Source organism: Protopterus annectens, chromosome 2.part2 (genome assembly GCF_019279795.1).
Source record: "Protopterus annectens isolate FY-2018-M chromosome 2.part2, PAN1.0, whole genome shotgun sequence".
In the NCBI taxonomy this organism is placed as follows: Eukaryota; Metazoa; Chordata; order Ceratodontiformes; family Protopteridae; genus Protopterus; species Protopterus annectens.
In genome coordinates this window covers 459,336,941-459,361,206 of record NC_056730.1, presented here as the reverse complement: position 1 = coordinate 459,361,206, position 24,266 = coordinate 459,336,941, and the positions used below count along the sequence as shown (strand labels likewise).

The 24,266-nt window shown below is 39.8% G+C and overlaps 1 protein-coding gene across 1 annotated transcript in view; it reads left to right on the top strand.

Annotated features, from left to right (window-relative positions):
* LOC122795957 (soluble lamin-associated protein of 75 kDa-like) overlaps nucleotides 1-24,266 on the top strand; it is a 747,318-nt gene that overhangs the window by 497,444 nt on the left and 225,608 nt on the right. The window contains exon 2 of the mRNA XM_044064439.1: nucleotides 15,180-15,316. Coding sequence (XP_043920374.1) covers nucleotides 15,182-15,316 — 135 coding nt within the window. The 5' untranslated portion in view covers nucleotides 15,180-15,181. The remainder of the gene's footprint in view (nucleotides 1-15,179; nucleotides 15,317-24,266) is intronic.

Genomic DNA, 24,266 nt, shown 5'->3' with positions numbered 1-24,266 from the left:
CAGGACAGTATGTATAAATTGTTTACCACAATATTAAATTACATTCATAATTCAGTTTTTGTAACTGGAATTACTAACTTGGAAAACATGTATCTGATATGCCATAGTCAAGTAAATGTTTCCATTTTATTTATAGTAGCTCTAAAATTGATTTATTTTATGACACATTAATGCCTTCACATCATATCTGGATGTGGGAAGGGTAAACATAGTTGTGTGTCATATTTGTTTGTGCATTGAATTAGTAATGTGATGTGACATTGACAGTATTATCTCTGTTTTGTCTCTTCCAATCCCCCAGCCCTATCTCTTTCTTTGGTGAATGTTTTGCTGCTGCTGCAACCAAAATGACCATCACCACAGAGTGCTACACCAATCAGTGAGATTTCGCCCAATATACCTCTACAGGTGGCTTTGGCAGCACTACTTTAGGCAGCACAGACACCCAGAACATCTGGGCCACAACATGTCAATGTCTCCACAACTATTACCCTACCCACTTCACCTTCATCAAGTAGCTCTGCCCTGGCTGCTGGTGCAGTGGTACCAATGGAAGTAGTACTGGAGGTAGTGGTTTTGTCAAGTATCAGGAGCTGACAGGGTTGGTGGAGGACATCATGGACAGAGGCTTCAATGCCCAAATTGGCAGAGTTGAAAAGGTCCTGTATTGAATTGCAAAATTGATACCATGTCCAACACTAGCCCAGGAAACTGAGACAGAATTCAGTGATGACAGCTGTGAGGGTGAGGACTAGATTCTCACTGCACTCAAGCTGGATGCAGATGTTCCTCTGATGTCACCTGCCTTTCCTGAGTCATGGTATCCCTCAACCATTTGTGTCCACCACCATCCCTGTCTGTCTTGTACTTCCTGTATTTGTGCACTTGCTGCCTAATCTGCTGTACCTTCCTGACTTTCTTATTCCTGCACTCTTTCCCCAACAGTCCTCTCCCTACAAAATAAAAATGAAAAAATGGGCACCTGTCCCACAGAATAAAATGCTCCATTCATAGCTCTCCACTTTGTCTTTCTATCTTCTTGACACAGTTGGTTTTGTCCATTTGGCTATACAATGTTATTCTGTTTATGTCACCCATCCTTGGTGTGGTGACTGTCAAAATTCATCAAATTCGGTTTACATTTATGTCATGAAGAAATGGATGGCTATGGTATTCTCCCACCACCATTATGCAGATTCCTTTATTCGTTCCCATGTGTCCTCCGCTCTGCTTTCCCCCCCATTTTCACCACTGTCCTATCAACCCCTTTTTTCACTTGTTTAATCTGGTCAAAAATAGAATCACACACAACAAACATGGTCAGAAAAGGCCCATACAAAAAGCATAAACTTTTTGTCCTCAGCATTTGCATGGAGCTTGACATCATGCATCAGTGTTTAATGACAGTAAATGGTGTTTCACGTCCTATGGCAAAACCTGATGAGTATTTGCCATCACCTGCACTAGTCTGGTTATTGTTGTGCAAAGATGCTTAAACCCACTGCACTGTAGGAATATAGAGTAAAGGAACTACTTTGAAATTTTTACTCTAACAATTATGCTGCTAGATGCAATGAAGTAAGAGTTCTTATGTGATTTGTTGAGATAATTCTCATGTCTGTTGACTGTTGTTTTTGTATAGTGTCAATGGTTCAATTCCAGAAGTATGTCAAAGTATTATTTAATGTTATTTTATATTTTTATTATATGTGTAACTACAGACATCTTTATTTCTCACAAGTTACAACATTTCGTGAACCAAGAAAGAAAAGGAAATAACAGCATTAAAGCATTTGGAAATACATTACAGCCTCATAAGGCTGACTTATTAAACCCACATTTTCCTCCTTATGTGTTAATCTTGCTAGTACTCTCTCACCCATTTATGCTTCCTATTGCAAAACTTTATTGCACAGAAAATGACAGATTGATTATGATGAAAAATGCTGAGAGTAACATACCATAAAGAAGGTCAGAAATATGCCATAAATAAACATCTTTCTAAGTCTCTCTCTCTCCGTGTTTCTTTGCCTCCCCCCCACCTTCTGTCTTATCACTTTTTACTCTGGCGTATTTATTAGGTTGCTGTATGTAATGTTCACCTTAGGGGATTTTATAATTGTCGGTACTGTGATATAGCCTAATGCCTGCATTATCCCTTGCTTCAGTCTATTTTCACTGTCCCTTCAATTCTGTGATTTAAACTTTGTGAAGTAGGAGTTCCTACTATGTAATATACTGAGATAATGCTGAGATCTGTAAACATAAATGTTTCATGTCTGTCTCTCTCTTCCCGTATCTTTTTCTCTACCCCCTTCTGTGTTAGCAGTTTGAGTCCTCAGCATTTGCACGATGCCTGGCACTGAGCAGCAATACTAACTGATGGTAAATGGCAGTTCACGTCTTATGGCAAAAACTGGAGAGATTTTGCATTAGACTTCATGACTACAGTTACTTATATGCAAATATGCTTAAGTCTGCTATAACAAAACAGATTAAAAGCACTAAAGTGTGATGCAGTTTCTCTTACATATCTGTTAGGCTAGTGGATGTCACATACACCCTAAGGGATGTTGCCATGGATATAACTATGATGAAGACTGATGCCTATATTCTGCCTTTCTTCAGTCATTTGTCAGTGTCTCTTAAAATGTGTCATTTTAACTTAATCAGGTATGAGTTTCCATGCGGTGAAGTGAGCGAATTCTGTGTTGTGCACACTTTTATTTTTTACAGTTGAGAGCAAGTACGTCATACAGTTATGTAATTTTTTCCATACTAATAGTATGTGTGCAACTGTGTGCTACATATGTTATTATAACCCACCAGTATCTTCCTTATGTCCTCATCATGTTTCAACTGTCTTACCTTTTCTTGATCCGTATTGGAAACTTTTTATTGTACAGAGCAATGCCTTTAAAGTGTACAGATTTTCAAAGTATGCCCACATTTCTGCATCACCATTTTTGGTGTGTTCATTATGAAATTTGTGAATTTCTAGCAAATCATTGAGGACTGAAGTCATTAAATAATGACATACATTTGATTTTCAGTCTTTATGTAGGTCAGAAAATGCATGTTAACACAAAATGTGATATCCTAGCAAATGTGTAAGTTTATTAGGGTAGTATTTAAAAACTGTTCTTAAGTTTTAGCTTTTGTCACCCAATATTTTCTGCTTTTGTTTATACAGAGCCTGACAGATTAATCATAATGACAACCCTAAGAGTAACACACCATGAAGATGTGAAGGAATGTCTCATAAACAAAACTCTTTGTATGTCTCTATCCCTGTCTCTAAACCTCTCCCTCTTTCCACCCCTACTGTCTCATCATTTTTTCTCCTCAGCATTTGCATGATGCCTGTCACTAAGCAGTACTTGTAACTTATGAGAAATGGCAGTACTCAGCTTATGGCAAAATCTTGTGCATTTTTGCCTTCATCCACATTAGTCTGCTGCCCCTTGTGCTATTGTACTTAGACTCTCTGCACTATGTAAAGACAGGCTGATGGCATTATGAGGAGACAGTTGTTACTATGTGTTGAGCAGGATGAAAAATTGAATGTACCCCATATCAGATGTTCTAGTTGTAAGTAGTGTTATGGTGCATGCTGCCGACAGACTTCCTTGATTTATAGTGTTTTCATAATCCAGGTTTCCACCAGCTTTAATATGCTTGGTCCCTCATGTTTCGTAGTCATTCACAAAATGCTCATATCTTCCTAGAAATGACTGCAAGACGTTAGGTATAATCAAGGCTTTATGTGTTTACATGCATAGTATGATAGACAAATCTGGACAATATCGCTGCTATACACAAATAAAGTGATAGGATCGATGGGGTTTCATTTCCATCCATGTTCTGAAGTATATTAATTGTAACATATACATGTCTGTTATAGGTGTATTCATTGTATTACTTAATCATATAATACAAACACAGTTGGCAGAGCAATAGCAACATGCCTCAAATACATGGACAGTTACCACATATGAGTAACTGTGCACTTGTATTATCCATATAATGTGTAATATAGTGTAAATCATGACACATAAAACATTAATATAACACATATTTGTTCTGGATTTCATCATAATCAGACTTGTTTGTATGTCTACACTCTTTATTTGCAAGAAGGTTTGCATGGAGCACCATAGACTACTGCTAATTCCTGTTCTACATTCAACATCAGAACAATATAATTACACATGCAGTAATACTTTGTCATCATCTGTGCAAATGAGCTTGTCAGCAGTGTGCTTCAGGAAGTGATTTTGACAAAAAAGAAAGCAATGGGAGTGGCTTGTATTACTTCTCTATGTGGTAATGAAGCAGTCCCCAACCACCGGGCCGTGGACCAGTACCGGGCTGTGGAGCACTTGGTACCAGGCTGTCAGGTAAGTGAATGCCTGTATGAGTGTGTTTATGTGTCTACATGTGTGAGTGAATGAATGCATGATAGCAAAAGAATGTGTGTGTGTGTGTGTGTGTGTGTGTGTGTGTGTGTGTGTGTGTGTGTGTGTGTGTGTGCGTGTGTGTGTCATAAGAGTGAGAGCGATGTGTGAATGAATGTAGGTATGAATGAGGAAGTGACTGTGTGTGTGTGAGATCAGGAGAGAGTGAGAGCGATGTGTGAGTGAATGCAGGTATGAATGAGGAAGTGACTGTGTGTGTGTTTGATCAGGAGAGTGAGACAGAGAGAGAGATTTGTGAGCAAATGCAGGTATGAATGAGGAAGTGACTGTGTGTGTGTGTGTGTGTGTGTGTGTGTGTGTGTGTGTGTGTGTGTGTGTGTGTGTCTGGTATAGACGAAAGGTACACAAACCTCATTGCTGCTGCCTCCTGCGATCACTCTCACTGTTCACTCTCTCTCTCTCTCTCTCCCCCTCTCTCTCTGTCACACACTTACACACACACACACACTCACACACACACACACACACACACACACACACACACACACACACACACACACACACACACACACACACACACCATATCTCTCAACCTCTTAGTAGTGCAAAAATCTGGACAAAGCCTAACAGAATGAGGGGACAAATAGCAACAGATTTTATTTGCTAGAATAACAGGATTTGTGTTGTGCATTTTTCTGAAGGATATGAGGTCTGAAATACAAATGTCTGTCATTACTTAATGACTTCAGTCCTCAGATCATCCCAGTGATTTGTCAGGAAATCACAAAGGCTATGAGAATCAAACCAAAACTCAGAGGGAAAAATCTGGACATTCTGCGAAAATCTGTACAGTTGAGAGGTATGAATACCGCTCAGCCTCTTACTCAGATCAAAAAATCAGGACAAAGCCAAAAATAAATGGGAGGACAAAGGCCCAAAATAGGGACCCTTTTAAGTACTGCTCTTACAGACTTCGAAAGTTGATAGAAATCCAGGTTTTGCATTAGCATGAATTTTGTGAAGGGTATGAAATATGAAACTCTTCTGTCTGTCATTATTTTCTGACTTGAGCCTCAATGATCTGCCAGTGATTTGCCAGAAAACAACAATTTTATGAGAAAAAGACCAGAAATATGAGGCAAAAATCTGGACATTCTGTGAAAATCTGTACAGTTGAGAGGATTACTGGACAGAGCCAAATAATAGGGACAGATTTTAAATATTGCTCTTATAAACATAAAATTAGTAAGGTTGCCATTAGGTTTTCTTACCTCTCAACCATAGTAGATCAATGTTATGCTGTTAAGCAGAATGTACACTTTTTGTTTTGGTAATTATTGCCAACTGTCTTCTTATTGTACTTTGGAACTTTTCTCCCTGAGTCCGGCCTCCTCGTTAAACAAATGTCAAATAAATAAATAAATAAATATCGACTTTATTATGCGTGCCACGAGATGGCTGGTCCATGGAAAATTGTCTTATATTGATACCGTTCCTTGGTGCAAAAAAGGTTGGAGACCACTGTGGTAAGGGATTGTTATATTCAAGATATGTGGAGTTCACTGTGATGCTGACTGAACACTTCATTCTGTAAAGTTACATCTGCACTCCCAACACTTACACTTGAAAATGATGTACAGTGGTGTGGAACCTTTTCACATATACTTCATCAGTTGTATTCAGCAGTGCATTCTCATGTTTTTGACCTCTTTGTTTGTTTGTTTGTACACTACACATTGTCCAAACATGAGCAAATACAATTGCAAATGACACAATCATCCCATCCTGAACACTCACGAATACTTGGTTGTCAATCCACTGTTTCACAAGTGCAAATGTCATCAAGACACCATAATGTGAAACAGGTGCATGTCACATACACTACTGCAGTGTGCATGAATGACAGGGTAGATAAGTTATCTGAGCAGTTTGTTATGACTTGTGATCAGCACATTGCTGTTACTTTTGCCTGTCAAGACACCTGACTTTTTCACACAAACCTGTGATGCACACTAGCTTCTCTGCAAAACACTGATGAAGTAACATTACAAATCTGTATTAATACACATTTGAAGTCAGGCACACATATGCCTTGCAGCAGTAAGATGATGTAATGTCTTCAAATACACATTGTTGCACAATTACGTTAAGACTCCTGCTTTGGCATGTTCAGTCTACACAATGTCATGTAACTTATGTGGTCACATAAGTAGGTGTCTGAACCTTGCAGTGAATGAATATTATCAGTGTATGTCAGTATACTGCTATGCATGAATGACATCCACCACAGTTGTAATGTGTACAGTTACAGTGGGAGAGGCCTCCCCCATCACTTTCACCTCAAAAAACTGCATGGACTTTTATTTCTTTCCATTTCTTGTTTGGCAGACAATTACTACACAAGTTTAAATTTGTGATATACCATATATTGTGGTATACCTGAGCACTCAGAGAGTGTGGAGAGGGTTAAGAGTATGAAATTCCTGGGTGTACACATAACAGAGGATCTCTCGAGGTAGGGAAACACCAGCCAGCTGGTCAAGAAAGTGCACCAGTGCCTCCACTTTTTAAGAAGGCTGAAAAAAGCTAAGCTTCCTCTTCATATTCTCTCTCTACCTTCTATAGAGGTGCAATAGAGAGCATCCTCAACTGCAACTTCACAGTGTGGTTTGGAAGCTGCAGAGTTACAGAAAGGAAAGCACTACAAAGAGTGGTGAGGGTTGCAGAGAAGGTAACATATTCTAGTCTTCCATCAATGCAACATCTTTATTCCACAAGAAGCATCCAAAAGGCCACCAAAATAATACAGGACAACACGATTCCTGCACATGGACTGTTTAAGTATCACGCATCAGGCAGGAGATATTACAGCATCCGCTGCAGGACTACAAGAGTTAGTAACAGTTTCTACCATACAGTGATTAGACTTATGAACTCAGGGGTCTGGACAAATAAGTCAATTTTTATTTATTTCTGCAACATATACTTACATATATTCCAAGTTAAGTGCAATATTTATTTATTATATCCATAGTCGTTATTATTAAATTCACTCAGGTGCAAATTTAGACAAATAGCTTAGGTATTTCAATCTGTAGTGTGTTTTGTATTACTTTTAATAGGCTACTTAATTTTAATCAAGGGAGGATATTCTTTTCATATATGAGTATTGATAAATGTTTCTGCTGTTTCTTGTGTGTATTGGGAGTAGTATTGTATTTGTTAGTTATGTTTATTCCTCTACTTGTATGTGTTGTTTCAATGTCCTTTGTAATCTCAAGAATTGAGCTGATGCACGGAATTTCTTTTAGGCTACATGTGTGTAGTTCTAAATGACAATAAAGTTTACTTTGACTTTTAAGTACATACTACAGATATTGATAAACGTCTTGGCATTCAGAAACACAACCCATCTGTCAGGAGACTGACTGTATTTGAGATGTACCTTGATTTATTGGCATTTTTGTGTATGTCACATTACCATGGCATTTTGCATGTATGCATGTCACATACAAGTGGTACATCACACAATTATTGTGTTTATATCCTGGTCAGTTTGGCACATCTGGGTATGTGACATGTCCTTCTGTATTTTTCTACATGCATGCACAGCATGCATGAACACTCCCAACTCTGTATCATTCACAACATGCAAGTTGCTGCAAACAGTACTTTTTTCATCACTTAATACTACTTTTGGAATTATTGCACAGGTGTCTGATTCTTCTCAATATTTTCACATTGTCACAAGGATGTACACTGCCATAACAAACATCAGTATTGTTTGCTTCATGCACATAAGGCAATGACAGCCTTACAATTCTTTACCCTGTATGTATGTTCTAACATCAGTCATGCGGATGTAATTTATTACCTTTGATCACTTCCACAGTATACATTACAATGGTAGAGTACCTCCATACATCTGCCATACAGCTGTAGCGAGGCATTTTCAATATAATTATGTGAGGAACACAAATCTTACTGAGCATGCCACAGAACATTCATAGTGGCAACACTGCATTTAAGTTGTATGACTATGATTACACTAACATTAATAATTTACATTAATATACAATGCATGCCTGAATAATACATATTTTAATTTACAGTACCCTTTTTATGATTGCTAGTGATAGCAAATGGTCAGAAATGAAGTGCATGAGACAACAGCAATAGGGTTAATTTATTTTTGTTTTTATTTGCTAGGTGTGTAATATAACATACTGCTGGTTACACCAGATAACTTTCTGGATACATATCTGATATCCAATATCTACAGTATCTGCAAATATCCCCTAATGTATCTGAACATTTTATAAACATTTCTCACATTTTCTCCCTTTTGTTATGCTGTATCGTGTCCATCTCACATCCTTTGTCAGCATTTGATTTTTATTTATGTATATTTGTCACCAAGTGAACAGGATTACTTGTGTAAATAAAAATATTTATTTAAATACTGATGTTTGTGCACTAATCTAATTACATCTGAGTACATTTTCCTTGTTTAGCTTCCTCTGCCTCTTAATTCTTTCATTCAAGTTGCCCTTGCCTTGTATTATGCTGTCCATGTGTGCTTGTTTACTGGGTTTATGTGGATACACTACCAGTTCATATTGTGTGCTGTGCTGGTCACAAACAGGTGCTGCTGAATGTGTAGGCTTGCTTAGCAGTTTACATATTCAAAGAGCACAGCACTAACACCAACATGGTAGTGCAGAGTGTACAGCTGGGGTGTCTCTGGTGCCCAGCACATTTACGTCTACTGTTAAATTAAAAAAAAAGGGTAAATGGAGCTGTGACATTGCACTGCAGAGAAGTAATATGTTGTTAAAACATGCTGTCAGCAAAGGGGTACTACTGGGCTAGATCTGCAACATAAAGAAAGAGGTCCTGTGGAGACCAACATTGAAATACTGCCAAATTAAAAAAAAGCTGTGATACCATCAGTGAAGCTGCAAGCAGCCAGCACCTTGGTGTAGAACTAGGGAGGTCCTCTGGTTAATTGCTAGCATCAAGCTGTTGTGGAGGGAGCCACTTAATGTGTTCTCTGAATCCATGTTCTCCAGTGAATTTGCTAATCAAAATTTATCACTAATAATATATGTGTGTACACTGTTTTGTATTGTGGTATAATGCTGTTTGCAAGCTACATAGTCCCAGAGTGCAGTAATTTGAAGTCAACAGCTTACATGTACACAAATAGGTATGAGGGCCGCTATAGCTTAACTTGCATAGTTTTTTGTATGTTTACTGTTTTATGTTTAGTTACTACTGCTTATTGCCTTAACTTATTAGGTTTGATTTTATTTTATACTTCGAAACACTATAAGTGTTACATACATTTATGAATGTGTCTGTGTACAGTATTGTTAAACACATTTTTAATTTATGAATATGAATATGTAAACCAAATAGTCCCACTGAGAAAAATGTTTTCTTTTTCTCAGAGAAGACGTGGAAGCAGCTGAAGTCTGTTGAAAGCAGAGAATGTTGTAATTCCATTGCAAGTTTCAGTTGTGGAACATTTTGAGACAGTTTCAGATCTTTTCAGGATACAAAATGAATGAAGCTAAAACAAGGCAATAGCTGTAAATTATGTACCCACACACGAATTGGTTCAGCAATATGCATATTTATGGGGACATAATAAAATGAAATACTTACGAGTATGGATTAAAAAGGATTCTGGTGTGGCAGCTAAGGATATGTGGGAAGAGACTAAACAGATAATACAAAAACTGAAAAATTTGAAGCTCTATTATATGGATATGGATAGAAAGATGCAAGCAGTTAAACTGTTTTTAGTCTATTTAGTTTTATACACAGGTCAGGCATATTTTTATCAACCACAGAAGTTGTGGGCAGCAATTAATAAAGAGCTGAAGGATTTTATCTGGGAGGGGAAGATGGCAATAGTCAACTGAGATAAACTGACCAACATGTGTGTGTGAATGACCTGAGACGTACCTCCCTGGACTACATGAAAAGAGACATAGAGGAGCTCTCTGATTATGTAGCCCAGGCAGGTATGACCCTGACCTTGAGCAGTATCCTACCTTCACCAAGAATGATGCCACAATACAGAGACAAAATGATCAGCTTTAATAATTGGCTTAATCTCTGGTGTCATTCAAAGGGGATCCAATGTCTGTCAGCCTGGGATGACATGCTGGACAAGCTACGCTGCTTCTCAAGGGACGGCTTGCACCTGTCACCCCTAGGCTTCCAGATATTGGCAAAGGCTCTTGCCACCCCCATAGTGCCTTTTTTAGGCAAGGCTCAAATTCTAAACCTACCACCCTAGAACACAAAAAAGAAAAAAAAATAAGGGTAATGCTGCTCAATGCCAGAAGTCTCAACCTCAAGATGCATCAAGCCCTTCTCAGTATGGAGAACATTGATGTCTGTGCTGTGACTGAAACCTGGTTCAAGGCACCTGAGAGAACCCCGGCACTATCAGGTTTGCCCCAAAATCCGGACCACACCAAGAAAGGAGGGTATCCATATTCATCAAGGATACCCACACCTCCGGGCTGGTGGCAACGCATGAGGCATCGGAGACCATCCAGGTGCAATTAACCGTAGGCAAGACTGCTCTGCAATTTGTAGCATGTTACAGGCCACCCTCTCAAACTCAGGAACCTCACACAGTTTTCCTGAAAACACTGGAGGGGATAAATGTATCTCCAAACACCATCATATTAGGTGATTTCAACTATCCGAATATAGACTGGGATCATTACTCAAGCCCCAACACTCTAGCCCAAAGGTTCCTAGAGTTCATAAACTCTAATGCCATGGAACAACTAGTCACCATCCCCACAAGAGGAGAAAACATACTAGATCTCATCATCACGAACATGGGGACACAATGTTCAACACCGGAAGTATACCCCTCATTGGTGTGATCAGATTTTAAACTAATCTCACTGGAAGTCCACATCCCACCCCCACCCCAGATAAAAAAGACCACAGTAAAGAACTTCTCAAAAGCCGACTTCACACTTCTTAAGACTGGTGTGGTTTCTTTCAAGGCCCCCAAGCCAGCGGAAACCATTACTCAAGCCGCTGAATCACTTACAAATGCCTTCTACCAGCACCTCCAGGACTGCATGGATCAGGCAATCCCAAACAAAACAAAGACTCTTTGTACCAAAGGCAAGCGCCCAGTCTGGTGGACCCCAGCCATAAACAAGCTCTACAATAAAAGGAGAAAGCTACTACAAGATAGAGCAAAATCCTTAAAAGGGAAGACACCCCTGATCATTATAAGTAAAAAACTACGATCACTCATAAAATCATCCAAGGCAAATTTTGAGAGAAAAGTCGCTAAGGACTCAAAAGACAATCATAAGGCCTTTTTTAGCTATGTTAGGAACCTGGGAGGAAACTCCTAGATATGCTCAGAATTAGTTCAAAATGATAAAAATCACTGAACCAACAGACATTGCCAACATACTGGCTGACAGGTTCAGTGCAAATTTCCAAAAGGAGAGATATCTATACCAGCAAATTGTAGCCCCCCAAACATCTCAAATGCTCAGGTGAAAACTGCTCTCTCCAAGGCAAATAACACAGCATCTATGGGACCAGATGGTGTCCCACGAACTCAATGAGGAATTAAACCGCAGTTAGGGCAGATGTTTAATCTTAGCCTCACCTCAGGATCAATTGTGGTCCCACTTCACAAAAGCGGTGCCTCCACTGAACCTGGAAATTACCGCCTCATCAGCTTAACAAGCCTGGTCTGCAAAGCTATGGAGAGGATCATAATGGAACTCATAAATAAAGACATAGGGGACTTACAGACATTGGATCCAACCCAGTTTGGCTTTGTCAAGGGCAGATCATGCCTTTTAAACTTGGTTGACTTTAAACAGTCACCAAGGCCATTGATGAGGGCAAGGCAGTCCACACAGCCTACCTTGACCTTGCAAAAGCTTTTGACACAATACCCCACTCGGGTATCATTGAAAAACTCACCAGCTTAAATGTAAACCCATACGTCACAAGATGGGTTGCAAACTGGCTAAGTGAGAGAACCTACAGGGTCAGAGTTGCTGGCGCCATGTCAGACTCTCACAAGTGGTGTCCCACAGGGCTCCGGCCCCTCTTGTTCGGCATCTACTTTTCAGAAGTACAGGCAAACACAGGAGGATTATGGCTGACAAAGTTTGCAGATGACTGCAAGCTGGCTGCCATAGTTGAAAACACATCAGACACAGATATCCTTCAGAAGGGTCTCATAGAAACGGATAACTGGTGCCAGAGCCATGGCCTAAAGTTAAACGCCAAAAAATGCATAGTCATACCCTTCGGGAAAAACAAGGTTACCCCTAGCTACCATATAGGTGGCAATCCACTAAGCACAGAAGAGGTTATCAGGGATCTGGGGACCCAGGTTGACAGCAACCTTTCGTTTGACACTCACGTTGCCAAAGTAGTTAGGAAGACCTTCCACATTGCCCACCTGATCATGAAGGGATTCACATCTAGATCAAGGGAGGTTATTGTTCCCCTGTACTCATCACTCATCAGACCAATGATAGAGTACAATGACCCATTCGGAATGTATCTTACACGACACCTGCAGCAATTGGAAAGGCCCCAAAAGTTCCTCACCAAAAGGATAAAGGGTCTCAAAAATATGTCTTATGCTGCCCGACTGAAGGAACTCCAGCTCTATTCAGTCGCATACCGTCTGCTCAGAGGTGACCTGTGCCTGACATACAAGGCCATGTCCAACCCGGAATTAATGAACATGCTCCACCTCAAAAAATCCAAATCCATCAGAACTACAAGAGCAAGAGACTTAAACCTTAACACGGTTATAAATAGGACGTGCTGGAGGGACAGATTCATCACCCAGAGACTCCCTATGCTGTGGAACAAAATCACATGTGAGGCAGAGCACCTCGCTGGCTTTGTTCAAGAGAAATCTTGACCAATGGATGGGAGATCGCAGGTTTACCCCAGGAATCACCTCAGTGTCACTGCTGGACAGAGGCACAGCAAAATAATGGGCACAGTATCCTTCAAACTTAAGGGGTGGTGAAAGCCACAAAAACTTTGGGCTAGGCTTATAAATGCCCTAGGGCAGATAGCCTAGTATGAACCTATGAACCTATGAACTGATTCTTCCAGTAGAACAAAGCAGTCTGAGATTACCTGATTTGAAGGTGTAGTTCAAAGCTACACAGTTGAGAATCCTATACATAGCACAAGCAGAAACCTATAATTCAAAGTGGAAAGGGATGATGTTAAAACAGGGGGGAAGCTCAAGAAACAAGGAGAGAATGGGATTTTGGATGCAGATCCTTAATGAGAATAACAATAATCACACAGAATATTATATTTATAAAGTAGCAGAAGGTATGTAGGGTAAAAGTAAAGTAGCAGAAGGTGAGTAAGAACTAAGCCAACATGGGAAAGGAGAAAGGAGATTGTGATGATAGGTTTGAGTGCAATTAGGGATACAGACAGTAGACAAGAATGGGATGTAATTTATTGAAGAAAATTGGAAAAGGAACCAAGGTATTGGGAGAAAATAATTAGAGAGGAAAGGTAGTAGAATGGGAGGAGGCCAAGAATTTATTTGGACTGTAGGCTAGAGATTGCCTTCCCTATCAAGGATTGATATCGGAGTATAGGCAGTGCAAAATGCATGGGAGATCCTAAGTGAAAGACCAATACTGGTAGAGTTTTTAGTAGAATCTACAACAGAAGCTGCTGTCAAAAAAGGAATAATTAGTAGATCATATAAAATATTGTATGATAACTATAAGTATCAATCAGAGGAGGTTAAAAGGATTGGGAAGAGAGATTCAGTAAACAAGTCACAAAGAAACAATGGGGGGATATATGTATGTCTCCGAAATATGCAACAAAGTCTAGAAGATTTAGGATCTTTGCTTGGAATTGTTTAGATAGCTATTTTTATACCCCAAGTAGACTCCAAATAATTTTTCCTCTAGTAGATAGCAAATATTGGAGGTTTGATGGGAAAGAAAGAGGTAATTGGGAACATATTTTCTGAGAGTGTAAAGAGTTGTCAGACTTTAAAAATTCCCTGCAGATTACTCTGTCAGAAAAACTGGGTGAGCAAATTGGTATGACTAAGGACATTATTTCTTGAGCTATGATACAGAATCAGAATTGCCTAGACATATTAAGGACTAGCTGCATCTAATTCTGGCGACTGCCAAAAATGCAATCATTAAAAAATGGAAATCAAAGTCTAAACCAACTTTACTAGAAGTAGTGAATATAATAAAAAATATAAAACAACTGGAAATGGGATCTTTAAAAAAGGGTTTGAGCAAATTACTTAGCAAAAAGTAGAAATTTTATGAACAGTGCATACAGACGATGAATGAGGTTTAAAAGTAGGCAGGATTTGAATGAGCTATGTACTATTTGACTCACAGTGACTGGATAGATTATACGTGATGTATAATGTTTGCAGCTAAATTTATGTTCAGTAAGATTTGTTTTCATTAATATAAATGTATGATTGCCTGTGTAATAAGTGATAATTTATTAAAGATGTTTCTTGTTTAATAAAAAACAAGAATGTAAAAAAAATAAATTGCAAGTTTCTAGTGCCTTACACTTATGTTATACTGCAGCTTGATGCCTGGTATCTTACAAGTCACAAACATGTACTATACGGTCAGGTGCTTCATCATGGTGACCTAGAAGCAATAAAATAGCAGCAGTGCATTTCTGTAAGCTCTGTTTATTTTTTTATACTAGAGATGGAATTTCCTGTGGATTTACTGAGAGACACCAGCCATGAAGATCTAGAGAGCTGTGCAGAAGAGTATATGTCTGAACTTGCAGATCGTGACCTTGATCAGTTGGAGTATTTCACTCAACCCAACAATGAGATGGTAAGAGCAACATTTCAGGAGAAAAAAAGGAAAGATCTGGGAAATTAACTGTAAATGTGAAGTTGTTTTTAAAACAGTGTAAGTTATAGCACTAAACATTTATTTATTCCTGGTCAGAGTAAAATTGTCAACCTAGGAGACCTTCTGCCTCTTCAGTAAAGAGAACTTCTTGTCTGATTTATTTTCTTTCCTTAATTCCTTCATTCATTCAGTCATTCACTCATTTATTCATTCTGTAATAACTTGCATAAGTCATTTCAGGGTCATGGGGGAGCTGAAGCCTACTCTAGCATGTAAGTGGTACAAGTCAGTGAGACTAATCCTAAATGGGGAGCCAACCCATCAGAAGACTTACATGTGTGCACTTGCCTTTACTCTGTTGAATGCTTAGTTGCTCGACAGAGTGAAGTGTGTGCTCCATTCCTTGAGTGGAGTTTTGTTCAAGGTCATGCATGATCAAGTGCACTTTTGTATACAAACTCATTTTCTCAAATTCTTCAGATGTTAAAAGAAGGAAGATTGATGATGGAAGGTAAATTTAGGTTTGTAATGTCAATGCCAAAATGTCGGGATATACTGAACGTTTTAGCATTAGGAGATGGGGGGGGTGCCAGTCTTTGCTGGTTAGGGTTAGAGTAAGTGCAAGATTAGGGATTGATGTAATGTTGGGCATGTGTGCTGATGTTTGTGCTGTGTGTCTGAGTGTCTGGTGTAATGGTAGTGTTGTGGAAAGAGTTTTTCTAAGGTAAAGTGTACAAAAGGGGAATAATAATACTGATTGCTAGAGGAGCTCCAATAAAGATAGAAGAGGGGAAAATACAATAATAGTAGATTTGTGGTTGCAAGGGACTATTGGCAAGAGATGAGGATTATGTTGGCATGTATTTATATTCCATTAAAACTACTGTTATGAAGTTCAAGAGAATTTTAAGAGAAATAATCATCTTTCAACAGGGAATATTTTTAGGAGTGGGGAATAGAACTTGGTTTGCAGTAGTGCGGATATATCAAGGGGATCTAGAGGGAAAAAGTAACAAAACAGGGTAGATTTTCGAAGATATAAATAAGAATTTTTGATATGGAAGATGTGAGTTAAGTAGATGAAACCCAGAGGGAATTTGCATATTATTCTCCAAGATACAATAACCATGCTAGATTGGATAGAAATTAAAAGTTTTGACACACATCCAGTAACTATTTCAGATCATGCACTAATAGAAACTAAGATAAAAATGCTGAATAATGAAGTAAAAATGAGACAATGCCCCTTTCCTATATACCTAGAAAAAGAGAGGAATTAAAGAATAGATAGTAGAAATTATTTGAAAGGAATGATTTAGAGTTACTAGGGAAGATAGACATTTCTTCAGAAGGATAGCTACTGAGTGGGATATAATGAAGATCGAGTTTAAAGCAGGTTAACAATAAAAGAGAAATAAATTGGAAAGAAGTAATAGGAATTATTTATAAGGTTTGACAAAGGTTAAAGTATTGCAGAGTAAAAAGAACCTCACAGAACAAGACAATGCAGAAGTGCAAACTGTTAAAGGCAAAACGAGACGATTTACAAAATATGCATAATTTAGAAAGGATGTCTTTTAGCACAACAACTTAGGCAGCAGAAAGTAGAGAGGAATGTCAGTAAACTTAGAAAATTAACAGGAGATCCTATTAAGAGATATTAGATATATTCTGGAAATTCTATGAAAATTTACATTAAGCAGAGGAATGTGGAAACCAAGAAAATGAACAAATGGAAATATTCATGGTAGGTGTAATTATACCAAGGTTAGAGATAGATTAGGCTCAACAACTAAGATTCTTGTTGCTTTTTGCTGAAGGTAATTTTGGAAATGTAAACAATTTGAAAATTATTTACCAAAACTATTTTCACTGAACATCTGAATAAACTTTTTTTATAGGGAGGCAAGCACCCCTGAACTTCCTCTGTAGGGGAACAGCCCACACCCAGCAGACATAAATATACCAACTCAAAGGTCGCACAACAGTGGAAAAAGAGGCAAACTGCACTGTTGATGAATATAGTTTTGGTGAAGGTACGGAAGTCCTTTCACTTTTACCAAAACTAACTTCATCGACCTGATAGGCTCCTCAACTATATTAATAGCTAAGATAGGAAAATTTTAGATGAAAACAGTGATGTGTAATCAATCAAGAGGGAATTTTCTACGAACAGATGGAATTTCTGTGGACAGTTTGAAGTTGAGAGAGAAGAAAGTGATAAATATCTGAAAGGTTTTATTTAATAGTATTTTTAAAGGTGGGAAATACTGTGGTGTCTGTATTACCCTAAGAGGGCAAATACCCTACAGAACCAGCTTTATTTAAACCAGTTTCAATTTTAACAATGACTATAAAGTGTTTATGTTTGTGCTGGCTAAGTGAATGACAAAGGTGTTGTCAAAATTGATAGATATGGATGAGTGTGGTTTTGTCGAAGGGAGGCAGATTTAACAACTTTAACAGAGCAGTGATGATTCAGAGGAAATAGACAAAAAAAGATAAAGAAGATGGCCATCAGACATCCTTCATGAGGGATGCCAGCAGCAGCCTTCTCATCAGTCCACATGACATCAAAGACAGATGGAAGGAGTAATTCCAACAGCTTTTGAATGAAGAAAACCCACAGAAGCTGTACTGCTCCAGACACAATCTACAATGAAAGAAGAAGAAGAACCCACCTTAGAAGAAGTAACAACAGCACTAAGGAAAAGGAAGTCAGGGAAAGCATCAGGCTCAGGTGAGATCACAGAAGATATGATTAAGATGTGGATAAATTAGGTAAGAAGTGACTTCAGAGGCTACTCACATCGGTATGGAGAGAAAGACTTGTCCCAAATGATTGGGCAGTAGGCATTCTAAGGCTATACAAGGACAAAATTAACATTTACAACTGTGGGCAGTGTAGAGGTATCAAACTTCTGTTACACTGCATGAAAGTTTTAATAAGGGTGACTGAAAAATGGGAGAATATCTCTCAATTCTTAGCACTAGAAATCTGGACAAAGCCAAAAATAATGGGGGTGAGGACAAAGGCTCGAAATCAGGGGCAGTATAAATATTACTCTTATAAACTTAGAAAGTTTATAGAATACTAGGTTTTGCATTCACGTGCATTTTCTAAAGAATATGAAGTCTGAAACTCAAATGTCTGTCATTAGGATCTTAGGATCATCAAAGGCTACTAGGCTATTGACCCAGATACCATTTCAAGCCTAGCCATTTCATTCCAATGTAATACCATAGATATTCTATTAACTGAACTGGAAGTTTTGACTCTGTTCTTCAGTTAGTGCTGTTTGAATTTTATTATTTGTTAGTAATTGCAGGTGTGGGGGTAGCCACATTCTTTGATTTCCTGTCCTTGCCTATTTAAGTGGTACAGTTTGAAATATTTTCTGCTTAAAAACCTCAGCTTTGGCCAGCTAAGATCAAGCTGTATTCAACTGGACGTATAAGAGAATTTAAGTACCTTTATCTGCACTTTTTTTCAAATAATACAGTATTTAAATTGATTTAACTGTGTTGCATGATTATTAACTGAACTGGAAGTTTTGACTCTGTTCTTCAGTTAGGTTTCCCACCCATCCTCCCCGTTTCTGTTATGGTGTTAATCTTAGTGGTTTTGAAACTGCCCGCCCCTCTTGTAAATTTGTGTTTGGATACTCCTTCTGGGCCCATCTCATTTGCTCTCTCAACTGAGTGCAGTGAGATCATATTCTGATTTCAGGCACTCCTACTGTGTACAAAGAGAGCATCTGGGAAAGAGAACAAACAAAAAATAATTTAAGCTTGTTTCCTGCCTTTCCTGTTAAGTGGTCTAGACTGTTTGTAGGCTTCTGAGCCCCCAAACCCTTCTGTGTTGTAGGGAAGCCTTCTAGCTTACTTTTGTTTCTTATAACTACCCATTTTTCTAGTTTCAGCACTCAAACCTGTTCCTTTGAACTCAGCACTTTTTCAGAACTCATTGTAAGCACTACATAAGCTGCAAATTACTACAGCACTCAACTTTCCTCACTTGTCTAGTGGAAAGCAATTTTTAGTACTTAATAAATAAGCACTTATCCAGGCATGTCTAAGGGTCAGCTCCCAGTGATTTCTCCTGTCTACCTGATGAATCTGGGCATCTTGGGATAGTGCAGCAATTGCCTCATGTACACAGACAACCCTCTCCTCCTACCACCCAATACTGCAACCTGTGATGATGCACTTATATAGCCAAACTGGAAGCAAAGCTCTCTTCACCCAAGACTGGACTAGACAGTCAAGAGGAAAAGGTAAACACTTGCACCACACCACACTCATCACATAGTCCCTCAAAACCTACACCACCAAAACACACACATAGAAACACAAAACACACACCTACATTCACGGAGGCTCCCAATAGAAACCTGCCCAAGCATCAGGGACATCCAAAGCATAAACGCAAACAAACTCCACCCCTCAACACAACCCAAATGACACATAGCCCACAAACTCAGTGTGCCACTCAACCACAGCCCATAAGGCATAACAACGTACTCAACACTCTAGTCATAGGTGACTCTATAGTCAGGCACACTGATATTCCACTGACTAGACTAAACAAGGAGAAAGTTACTGTCAGCTACCTGTCAGGTGCCAGGATCCGCCACATAATGCATGCACTCAGGTCACTCCACAGTAAGTACAAATATGACACTATCATTGTACATGTTGGTGTGAATGACCTGAGACGTACCTCCCTGGACTACATGAAAATAGACATGGAGGAGCTCTCCGATCTTGTATCCCAGGCAGGTATGACCCTAACCCTGAGTAGCATCCTGCCATCACCCAGACTGATACCACAGTACAAGGACAAAATGATTGACTTCAACAATTGGCTAAGCTTCTGGTGTCATTCTAAGGGGATCCAGTATTTGTCTGCCTGGGACGACATGATCCACAGTCCACGATGCTTTGCTAGAGATGGCCTGCACCTGTCGCCCTTAGGATTCCAGATACTGGCTAAGCTCTTGCCACCCCTATAGTGCCTTTTTTAGGCAAGGTTCAAATGACAAATTCACCACTGTAACAGGTACAAGTAAGCAAAATCTGAGGGTAATGCTACTCAGTGCTAGAAGTCTAAATCTCAAAATGCACTCACTCGAGGCACTCCTTAAAATGGAGAACATTGACATCTGTGCAGTGACAGAGACCTGTTTCAAAGCTCCAGAGAGCACCCCTGCATTACCAGGCTTCAACTCATACCACACCTTTCGGCCACCTAACCCAGAAAGAAGCACTAAAGACTGAGGCGTGTCCATATTCATTAAGGATATCCACACCTCCAGGCTAGCTGCACAGCATAATGCATCCGAGATTATCCAAGTGCAACTAACTCTGGGCAAGACCACAATCCAAATTGTGGCTTGCTACAGAGCCCCCACCATGCCCCAGGATTCACACTCCTCATTTCTTGATACACTGGAAAGTATTAGGGTACAACCCAACACCCTAATAATGGGCGATTTCAACTACCCCACCACACCAATGGTCAATTCCTCGTTGGTCAGATCCGACCACAAGCTAATCAGCCTAGACAATCACATCCCACCCCCACCCCCAATTAGGGAAATCATCGTAAAAAACTTCTCCAAAGCCAACTTCACACTTCAAGTGGCAAACTTCATGACACCCATGCAGACAGACAATAGAGGTATGACTGCCAAATCTTACAGAAATGCACATTATAAGCACTTACACGAATGCATGGATCATGCTATTCCCTAATAGAACCAAGATGTTATCCTCCAAAAAGAGGAAGCCAATCTGGTGGTCCCCTGCCATAAACAAACTCTACAACAGAAGAAAGAAACTGTTGCAAAAAAGAGTAAAATCCCATGACTGGAGGAACTCCCTGGTCAACCTCAGTAAGAAGCTGAGATCCCTCATAAAATCCTCCAAAGCTAGGTATGAAAACAAAATTGCCACTGACTCTAAAGACAACCACAAAGCATTCTATAGCTATGTCAAGAATCTAAATGGGAACATTCAGATCTGCTCTGAGTTACAGCACAATGGCACTAAATATACAGAACCAACTGATATTGCCAACATCTTAGCAGATAGGTTCAGTGCTAACTTTACCCCCCTCTCACCCCCTAGAGGGCCCATCTCTATACCAGAAGAATGCAAAGTTCCTATAATCATGGCTGCACAGGTAAAAACACACTCTCCAAAGCCAAGAACACAGCATCCATGGGACCTGACAATATCCCAGGCTGAGTTTTACATGAACTACAGAATGAACTGGCACCCTACCTAAGTACCATGTTCAGTCATAGCCTCACCTCAGGCTTTGTACCCACTGAATGGCGCACCGCAACGGTTATCCCACTCCACAAAGGGTGAGCCACGATGGACCCCAGGAACTACCGCCCCATTAGCCTAACGAGCCTGGTCTACAAGGCCATGGAACGTATCATCGTGGAACTCATAAACAAAGACATTGGTAATCTCCAAACTCTGGGCCCTACCCATTTTGGATTTGTAAAAGGCAGATCCTGTCTCCTAAACCTGACTGACTTCTTTGAAGCAATCACCAAAGCCATAGTTGAGGTTAAAATGGTTCACACAGCTTATCTAGATCTTGCCAAGGCTTTCAACACCATCCCCCACTCTGGAATTATAGATAAGCTCACTAAACTAGGTATAAATCCCTATGTCACAAGATGGGTTTCCAACTGGCTCACTGACAGAACCCACACTGTGAAAGTAGCGGATTCCAAATCCGACATCAGACCAGTGACAAGTGGAGTACCACAGGGTTCAGTCCTGGGTCCTCTCCTGTTTGGTATCTACTTCTCTGAAGTGCAGGCCAACACAGAAGGTCTTTGGCTAACAAAGTTTGCAGATGACTGCAAACTAGGAGCCATAATCGAAACTCCTAACGATGTGGACAAACTACAAAAGGGCCTCACTGAGACAGATACCTGGTGTCAAAGCCATGGCCTGAAGCTCAATGCCAAGAAGTGTATTGTCATCCCCTTTGGTAAAAACTTTGTACCCATGAACTCCCACATAGCTGGTAGTCTACTTAATGCCGAAAATGTGATAAGAGACCTTGGGACACAGGTGGACAGTAGTCTCTCCTTTGACAATCACATCGCCACAGTGGTCAGGAAATCCTTCTACGTGGCTCATCTCATCACAAAAGGATTCTCATCCAGGAAAAAAAGAGGTCATGGTTCCCCTCTACTCATCACTCATTAGACCCATTATAGAGTATAATGCCCCTTTTGGTATGTACCTCACAAGACATCTACAACAACTGGAAAGACCACAGAAATACCTCACAAAGAGGATTACTGGCCTCAAACAGATGCCCTATGCAGACCGTCTCAAAAAACTACAGCTTTACTCCATCGCATATCGCCTACTCAGAGGCAATCTCTGCCTAACATACAAAGCTATGTCAAACCCAGAGCTGTTGGACATGCTCCACTTAAAGAAATCCCAATCCCTCTGAGCTACATGCTCTAGGGACCTAAACCTTGTCACCACAATAAACAGAACATGCTGGAGGGATAGATTCCTGTCCCAGAGACTTCCCATACTCTGGAACAGACTACCTGTCTATGTCAAACAGAGCTCCTCATTAGCACTCTTCAAGAAAAATCTTGATGATTGGATGGGAAATGGGAAATTCACCCCGGGGATCACTTCTGTGGATCTGCTCCACAGGGGCACAGGAAAATAATTTTCTTGGGTGGCGAAAGCCAGGGTACATTTTTTGGCTAGGCTTGTATGGGCCCTAGGGCCAATAGCCTAGTACCTACCTATGAACCTATGAACCTAATACCCAGGATTGTATTAATTAATGAATGTCCGTGTCCAGGAAGGTTTGGGCACTATCCCGGGTAAGAATTTACAGTGCCCCATCCACATGTCTAGGTTCCTCTTGAACAGTGTCATAGAGGTGCTCTGATTCACATGAATTGGCAGCCGATTCCAAAGACTTGGCAGTTGCTAGGAGACAAATCTGTCCCTCCAGCACATCTTATTCAAGTTGAAGGCCATATTTAGGTCCTTGGAATGGGTAGCTCTAGTCCCATTTGATTTATGGATATACAGATTTCTGTATAAGCCAGGCATAAGTCTCCCTTAGGAAGTTTGTACAATACTAAGTATAGTGACAGGGACTTTAGTCAGTCTGTGTAAGGCATGTTCTGGAGTCCCTTGATCTTCTTAGTTAGAAACCTCTGAGGTCTGTCTAATTGCTGCAGGTGCTTTCTATGGTATATGTCTAAAGGGGCGTTATACTCAATTATGGGCCTAATTAGTAACATAATTAGTGATGATTATAGAGGGATTATAACCTCCTTTGCTCTAGAGGTGATGCATTTGCTAATAAAGTTTGCTACATAGAAAGCATTCCTTACTACAGTAGACAGATGATGGTCGAAGTTAAGGGTTACAGTTTACTTGTGATCCCAAATCTCTTACCACTTCATAGGTACATAGGGTATTGTTGTTAATTTGATAGTGTGAAGAGACATTGTTTTTACCAAAGGGAATGATGATGCATTTCTTTGCATTCAGTTTGAGTCTGTGAATAAGACACCAGTCATTGGTCTGCATAAGACTCTCCTGAAGTGTACTGGCATCCTGTGGGTATTCGGTAATTGCACCCAGTTTTCAGTCATCTGCAAACCTGGTCAGCAACAGCCCTTTAGTTTTGGCCTGAACTTGTGAGAAGTATATACCAAACATTTGGGGGCCCAGCACTGACTCTTGTGGCACCCCACTGCTGACAGGTCTTCTGGTTGATGTGGAGTCACCCACTTTGGTAGCGTGTGACTGGTCTGTGAGCCAGTTAGCAACCCATCTTCAAACAAAGGGGTTTTCATTCAGTTTGCTGAGTTTATTGGTAATGCCTGAGTGTGGGAATGTGTCAAAGGCC